The 8279-nt window shown below is 43.3% G+C and overlaps 1 protein-coding gene across 1 annotated transcript; it reads left to right on the forward strand.

Moving 5' to 3' along the window:
- Nucleotides 1-1124: 1124 nt before the first annotated feature.
- ap5s1 (adaptor related protein complex 5 subunit sigma 1) lies at nucleotides 1125-8033 on the forward strand. The gene is made up of 3 exons (XM_083998078.1): nucleotides 1125-1347; nucleotides 2320-2584; nucleotides 6886-8033. Exons 1-3 carry the CDS (start codon nucleotides 1163-1165, stop codon nucleotides 7012-7014), a joined length of 579 nt encoding a protein of 192 aa, XP_083854204.1. The 5' UTR covers nucleotides 1125-1162; the 3' UTR covers nucleotides 7015-8033.
- Nucleotides 8034-8279: the final 246 nt, after the last annotated feature.

Below are 8279 nucleotides of genomic sequence, written 5' to 3' on the forward strand. Positions count from 1 at the left end.
TGTTACACTGTCTCTCAGTCTCAGTGGGTCTGAGAGGGGCAGGGGGCGCAGAGGTTAAGGGGACAGCAGAGTGAATGTTAACAAAGCGGGGTGAATGTTTCTTTCTTTATTTTCCCTCCGTCACTGCAGCTTCTACACACACACACACACACACACACACACACACACACATAGAGAGAGCAGGGCCTCTCAGAGTAAAGAAGCGTGACCAGCAGCAGCTGTTGGATTAACAGCTGCCTCTGTTTGTCTGCTGAGACCCAGAAACACCCTGATCTCTGATGTCAGCTTCTCTGCAGCCGCCTTCTGTCTCTCTGCCCAGTTTTCATCCACCGCTGCTCTGAACTCTCTCAAACTTTTACTGCACTTGGTGTTTCAGCTCCATCCAGTTCACTTGAGGTCAATCTGACTCACTTGAATATGCAAAATAGTTGTATACTTAATAAATCAACCAAACTCAATCCAAAATGAATGTATTGTAATAGATAAGCAATTAAACCGCAGCTTTTGAGAAGGGGGCATTGTGACTATTTTTAAACCTGTACATTTATTTTGGAGCCCAATGCATAGTCCATGTCCACAAAGACATCAGAATGAAGTTTGGTAAAATGATTCACAAAACAAACAAAAGAATAGTGGGAAGTGTGTTGCTGAAACTTAAAGATTAAAAAAAAAGTGTCAATGCAAATATATGCAGTAGGTTATATTCAGTTTACTGATTGTTACTCAAATAAGACAAGACATTTTAATTTGCCAATTTGGGCTCTAATGTGTTTTTATTTCATCATTCATCTGATTTTTTTTTTTTTTAATGATTTGAACTTGTTTCATTACTTTATGACATTGTTTACATATTATGTGATAGATTAGTCAATCAAGAAAATGATCAGCAGTATTTTTGGATAATCATAATCATCAACATTTCCCTATTACTTGGACGTAATATAGATACTTTACATAGGCCTATGTGACTAATATACCGGTAATAATATCTTACAGTCTATGAATAATATAGAAGGAGCGCCATCTGCTGGTTGATAAAACGCAAAGCAACGGTGGCCGAGACAGATCACCTGATCAACGCGGAAGTAAGTGAGAAAACAGTGAAAATACATGAACATGTTGAGTGTTGTTGGGTGTTAGTGACAGATCAGTGTCGTCCAACATGGTTCGGTGCTTCCTGATCCACACCGTGTGTCCGGTCAGCGGCCTGTCCCCCGGGGAGAGCCGGCTCCTCTACTCCCGGGTCTTCGGTCCGGATGAAGCGGCGGTCCTGACCGAGCAGCACGGGGAGCTGAGCCCGGAGGAGAGGAGGCTGCTGCAGAAGGAGAAGCTGTCGGTGGTGGCGAGGTGACAGACAGTCAGTTGTTTGTTTATGTCTGTAGGTGTCAGGTTAATGACGTGTGTGCAAAGAAAGCTGTTTGCAGAAATGACCCCTGCACTAGGCTACAAACATGGTTTGAGATTCAAGTTTTAGGTTCCTTTGTGTTTTAATGAGGATTTCTATTAAATCTGGTCACTGCAGAGATCACACAGATGCATGAACATCCTCCACATGCTGTGAAAGACAGGAAAGATAGACACCATCATTATGTGTAGTGTTTTCTTCCTGCAGCTAAATGATGGAAACACTTCTTTATATTGCAGTGTTGCTTTATCCTGATACATGATATTATAAATAACCTGCATAAATCATATTAACACAGACCATGGGGATTATAAAGAGCCCACACATATGGGCTTAAAATGTCAGATAAAGCTCAATTAAAAGATGCTGTGACCATAAGATCAACATCACTGATAAATAAAGTGGGATGGAGAAGCAGTGTCTTCCTACATAATGTTACCTAGTCCATGTCTGGCTGTTGACAGGATAACAAACATGTTTTAATTTGGATTTTTTATTTTGTCTCCAGACTGAGTAAATGAGCTCTGTTTGAGCAGCATCCTCTAGTTTTCTGCTCTAATATGATGCATCCAGTCTTCTCTCTGCTAATTCTCCGACAGTAGGCTACACACACACACAATGTAAAAGTGCATCAGAGAGGCCGACAGAGGCTGTCAATCATCTCTGCATCCGTCTCGTTTGTTTTCAGAAACTGAAGAGAATCTCTCACAGGGTGTTTGTGTAGCTTTCTGCAACTGCTGATTATCACCATCGGAGGAAGACAATTCTGTTCTGCTGTTTGACACTTCATGTAGGCCTATAAACAAATACCAATCCTAATGCTGCATAATAACACAACAGGAAACATTAATAATCTGAAATCTTTAACCCTCCACTGATGACATGTACTGTCCCCCCTCCCCCCTGTGACCCAGGCAGGTGAGGAGCGCCGTCTCCCTGTCCCGGGAGGCTTCGGGCCGGGTGCTGGTGGAGACGTTGCCGGGCGAGGAGGCCCTGGCTCTGCAGGAGGCGTCCAGCGGAGTGGTGCGTCTCCGGGCCGGCGAGCCCTTCTCCACGGAGCTGAGCGCTCTGTGGCTGGGCGTCCAGCACCTGGGCTTCACGCTGGTGTGTGAGCCCCACGAGAACCTGCTGCTGGCCGAGGGGACGCTCCGCAACCTGGCCCGACACTGCATGGACCAGGTGAGCAAACCACAGCCCAAACAGAGATGAGGGGTGGGGCAGTGTTAGATTTGAAAACAAGCTCTTATAAGAGATAGAGAGGTTATTTATGGCCCGCATACTACCTTTACGCTTAACTTTGAAATGTGAAGACATTTTCAGTCTTGTGGTGGTTTTGATGTCACAACTGGACTGAGACTTACAAAAAATGGTCTAGTTAGTGTCAAATCAAGGTTTTTTCTTATTATTTTTGTATTGTTTATTTAAAGGAGCATTATCGCAAATACAGCAGTAATAGCATAAAATAAGCTGAAATATGCAAAAGATGGGTCGGGGGGAGCCATAACTAAATTTACAAAAAAAATCGCCAACAGTATAGTGTCCGTGGGGCAAATGCAGAATTTGTCTTTGTTATGATCCAAGCCGGCCCGGCGCTTGCTGCGTTCAATTGCACTCGGAACTCGCAAATCCGACCTCCGAACCGGAAAAATGCAACAGTAAATAGTAATGTAGCAGTGTCAGGCTGCTTACAGTCACTGAATCGCTCGGTAGAACACTTTGTCTCCACGTCCCGTGTCTTTCTTCAGCTGTCCTCTCAGCGTTATTAAGGAGGAGGAAGTTGCAGTTGCTGTTGTTGTTGTCGTTGTTGTGGTTGTGCGCGACGTAGAGCTGCCGCTTCCACTAGCGAGTTTTCTTTTTCCCGCGATTGCACGTTCATTCAGCCTGGTGAGGGAGGAGGAGGGGGGAGGAGGGAGGAGGAGGAGGAGGAGGAGGAGGGGGGGCGGGGGGGGGGGGCGGGGGGGGGGGGACTAAACGAGGCTGCTCTCTCTCTCTCTGACAGCTGCCCACTTGTTTATATCTGATAAGCTCCGCCTGGCTCCATCTAGTGGCCGAATTAAGAATTTGGATTTGCGATAATGCTCCTTTAATTTATAAGGGACAGTGTGCAATAACATGAATCATTTACAAGAAATGAGGAGATAGTTGCACCAGATTGAGCTATAACTGCTCATTTCCATCTATAGTCCCGACATATCATTCACAACAGACACAGACCATAATCTAAAATACAAAGGAAAAACCTGAGACATAAAATGACACTGAGACAATACAGACACACAATTACTGTGCAGGGAGGAGCAACACAAAAACAAAACATAAAACTAAAAGGCAGTCCAAGTACCAGCGCCTGATGTAAAGTGTCTTTAAAAATGTATTTGAACACTATTTATTTTAGCTGTTTTTTATGCTCCTTTGTAGTTTTATATGATTTTAATGATTGGTTTGGCATTTTAATTTTGTCGTGCAAGATATTCTATTGTATTTTATTCAGTTCTATTCTATCCTATTCAGTGCCAGTAACAATAAAGTTATCTCAAGGCAATTTACAAAAAGAGAAAATGTAGACGTTATTTTTGTAACGGTGTTCACAGAGACCCAACAGATCCCACTAAGAAGAAGCTCTTTATTGTCCTAATGCCCACTGTACAATGGAAATTGGTTAGGCTTTTCTCAAAATAAAAACAATAGAATAGAATAAATAGAGAAGAGCAGTGTATTCAAATAAATGAAAACAAGCTGAAGCTAAAAGTGAAATGAAAGCTAGAGCCATGTGTGTGTTAGACAGTGCTGATATGTAAACAGCGCCTTTGACATACAGGTAAATAGCAGCACTGGTGTGTAAACATGTAGGTAAACAGCAGCAGGATTGACTTCCTAGTATAATAAATAAAGTCGCAGAGGCAGAAACCACAAGCAGAACCAGACTCAGTCGTCTGCCATCCTATGTTTTCATTTTAAAATGCCCTTTTCAATTTAAAACCATCTCCATCCAGCTCCATCATTCCACCTCTGTATCTGAAACGATCTCCATTCAGACTATTAAACCTGAACGCTCACACACACCTGAGCGATCGTGTACACTGAGCGGAGTAAACAGGAACCCAATTGTTTTCTCTGCAGCTGATCAGTTGCAAAAAACAAAAAAAAAACACAATTGAGGAACAACGTGACAAGACGAGACAGCTGTGGTCGTCTTCAGCAGCTGCTGATTCATTATTCATGTGTCTCTCTCTCACCGCTGGCCGTCGAGGCTCGATAAGAACTAATGAGGAAGTGACGGTGATTGTTTCCGGGTGGAGCAGGAGAGCTGCGGTTTTAAAACCTAAAGTGTAGAAGTTTGAGACCTTTGGAGACCTTCAGGCTGTTGATTAGCTGACACATGAGAAATAAAGGCTCCAAATGAATTCTCCCTGGTTTCACTATATTGGCTGAAGAATAAGGTCAGTCCACTGTCACTCCTCTCTTTCGCAGCCAGTGTTTGTAGTTGAATTTAACAAGCTGGCGATTGTGTCGATTTACTGCCGGCCGCTCTGTGAGGCGGGGATTAGAGGGAAAAGATTTCTAATCGGGGAGTTTACTGTGTTTGGGAAACTGTTTTTTTATTTTGGTTTTAAAGGATTAATGTGCTGATATTCAACAAATCCTGTGAAAAGATCAGAGCTAACACTGACTCGGTGCCTGATACGTCTCACTCAGTGTGAGCATTAAAAACACATCAGTGAGCTGCAGTGGGTGAAACCGTTACCATCAATGCGCTGGAGTTTATTATGATTAAATCTCAAACATGTTGTCATGTTTTCATGGTTGGATTAACTTGTTCCAAGGCCCCACAGCCTAAACCAGGTCAGGAATATGTATTAGTATGAGCACAATGTAGAGGAAAACATCTGAAAACAGCAGGAAAGATTATTTCTGACCTTGGTAAAACAACAAACAGTTGTTTCAGGTTTACAAAATCAAACATGAAATATTAACATCATGACTCTTAATGAGTTTGCATTTGAAAAGATCCATTGAAAAGTTGAAGTTTTGGGTCCTGTGGGTCCAGGCTCCAACTTTATTCGGAGTTGGAGTTATAGTGATGAATCAGCCTGGGTCCTGCTGCTCTAAATACTCGCTATAGAACAATGGATTTGTTCTAATCCGCTGCAGAAAATAGTCCCCAATAAATCCTCTGTTAACTAGGGTGGGAACATGTTCCTCAGTTGTGGTGACATTTCATCAACTGATTCCAACAGGTCATCAGCTGTAACATCAAACCGGCTTAAGACACTGTGGAAGAAAACCCTGAAACTTCAAAATAAGCTTCAATTAAATGACTCTCAACTCTTAAAACAGTCACTTCTCACTTGTCTTAAAGGGGAACTATGCAAGTCCGGTCTCTTCTCCTCTGTGTCTCTAACCCTCCTCCTGGCCATGTGCATTTGTTTCCAACAAAGCCGGCGAGAAATCAATCCATGGAGTGGTGGATATCGTTATTTATCATATACGTGTTACAATGTGTGTATTTCTGTAGTCTCATCTGTTAAACAAGAGATTACGGGTTACGGGGCGTGATACGTTTGTGTCACGGTGCCGCAGAGACGAGAGCTGGGACACCGGGTCGGAGGCTCTGATCTTACAAGGTTGGTTTTCAGCCAAGAGACGCTAGGTGGAAGGCAGAGAGCCTCCATTCTCCCTGGAACAAGTTACAAGTCATTTGTCTAACCATCACAATTACTCTGAAGCTGTTTAATTAAGGCAAATACATGTAGCACAGTTGAGGTAAAAATCCTGCATAGTTCCTCTTTAATGTTCTGGCTGGTCAGTGTATAATGACACAGTATTCAAAGGAACCCACAGTGTTTGTAGACCAGTGTCTGCACATGTTCAAAGGCCTAATTAGACTGATGTCAGTTATATTAAAGGGGACATATTATGGAAATATTACTTCTTTTTTTGTATATTTGGGTGTGTGTCTTGCCTTCTGGCCCCCCAAAAAATCCATGTAGTTTTATGAGCTGTTCTTTCAGTTGTCATCCAATGATGTCATTAGTTTTTCGAATTTGCATAATACCAACTATACCTGTGAGTAATAGTACCGGTAGAAGGGGTGGGATGAGCAGTTGCTCATTTGCATTTAAAGGGACAGGCACTGAAAGCAGCCGTTCTGAACAGGGCTGTTTTGAGCAGATGAAAAGAGCTGTGATGTTTGATCCTTGGGGTATTTTGACTGAAGCATGTCACAGACAGCAGGGAACTATTTCAATTTGTGGAAAAGGGAGCATATAATATGTCTCCTTTAAGTCAAATCTCAACAGTAGCAGCTCATTACATGTTATGGAAACCACAATAAACCCACAGGGCAACAGTAATGAAAGAAGATGGCAGCTGTATAGATTTTATTAGGACCTGTAACTAACTTGGATCATTAACGAGTCTGCATGGGGGTGGTCTCTAACCACACCTCTCCTCCTCCTCCCTCCTCCCCCTCCCTCCAGGTCCTGCTGAGGAGCAGCCGCATCGACGCCGTGCTCAGCCGCCTGCTTCCTCACGGCCAGCTCCTCTTCCTCAACCACCGCTTCGCCCAGAGCCTGGAGAAGGAGGTGGCCGCCTACATGGCCAAGTGAGGTCACGCCCACGCCCACGCCCACGGTCTGAGCTGGACCGCTGCTATAGCTGCATCTGCTCGCTCTCCAACAGGCAGGACAAACAGACCCTTGTTTACCTTCGATGGCGGCGGCAGAGGAGCCCGTTACTGGCAGCTGCTGTTTCAAATTGCGTGAGGTGGCGAACACATAGAGTGGTAAATATCTCCCTCAGCCACTTGCAGCTCACTGTTGACTGTTTACTGTGTGTGGGAGGCTTCAGTTCAAATCCTGTTTGTCAAATTGAAGAGTGGAAAGGAAAATGTGGCAGATTAAAGAGTGCAGCTGAAGAGGACAGTTAAAACCTACTCATCTGCATCAAAGGCTGCGATTTATCTAAATCACACCACTTGAAATGTCACAGCGTGACCTTGAGCAGCCAGACTCGACCTGTTGTTTTGACACGTTCACAGTGTAAATGACTCTCAAAGTGCATTTACTGCCTGATCATGACCTCTAACTGAGCTTTTGTTCCCGAGGAGTAGGAGGAACCCAGAACGAGGATTTTTTTTTTTTCTTCTTCTTCTTTGCACTTCAAGGTATGATTCATCTCATAGAAACAAAACAAGCAAAAAATGGAGCAAAGAAAAATCAAAGTCGAAGCAGTTTAATCTCACATTGAACCAAAAATGTCAGATTTTTTCGGAGACAGTGAGGACAACGGAAAAGGCAGGAGACGACACCGAGTATTATAAAACCGCCCCGGATGTATGCGGAGATGTTGGCGTGCAGAAAACAGGAAATGATGATAAGAACAAAAATGGAAACATCCAGACACAACAAATCACCGATGTTTTCCCCGTATCTCGTGAACATCTGTTGTACCTCTGACTGCGTCTCCCTGTGAAACCAGACTTCCCTCCTCCTCCTCCTCCTGGCCTCATAAAAGCCTCTTAAACCTCTGTTTTTTGTGTTGGCAACCAAATCAAAAAATTAAAGCGGTGTTGTTGTTTTTTTCTTTCTTTCTTTTTTGGAAAATAAAAAAACATAAAAACTCAGCCTTGTTGCCAGCATCGATTGCTTTGATCTTCTCTCTCTTTTTTTCCTGTATTAAAAAATAAAACTAATTTCTAGTATTACCTAAGGCGTATTCTTTGAAACTCATGTGTTCTGCAATCAAGGACATAACACGTTTCCCAAAAAAAAAAAAAAAACAAGGCACAGGGGGATTTAAAGTGAAGAATGATGTGGAGGGTTGTGAAGCTCTCATGGGAAACAACACACAAACTCAGCACCAGCTGGATGAA

Source organism: Trachurus trachurus (genome assembly GCF_905171665.1).
Source record: "Trachurus trachurus genome assembly, chromosome: 22".
Classification (NCBI taxonomy): Eukaryota; Metazoa; Chordata; class Actinopteri; order Carangiformes; family Carangidae; genus Trachurus; species Trachurus trachurus.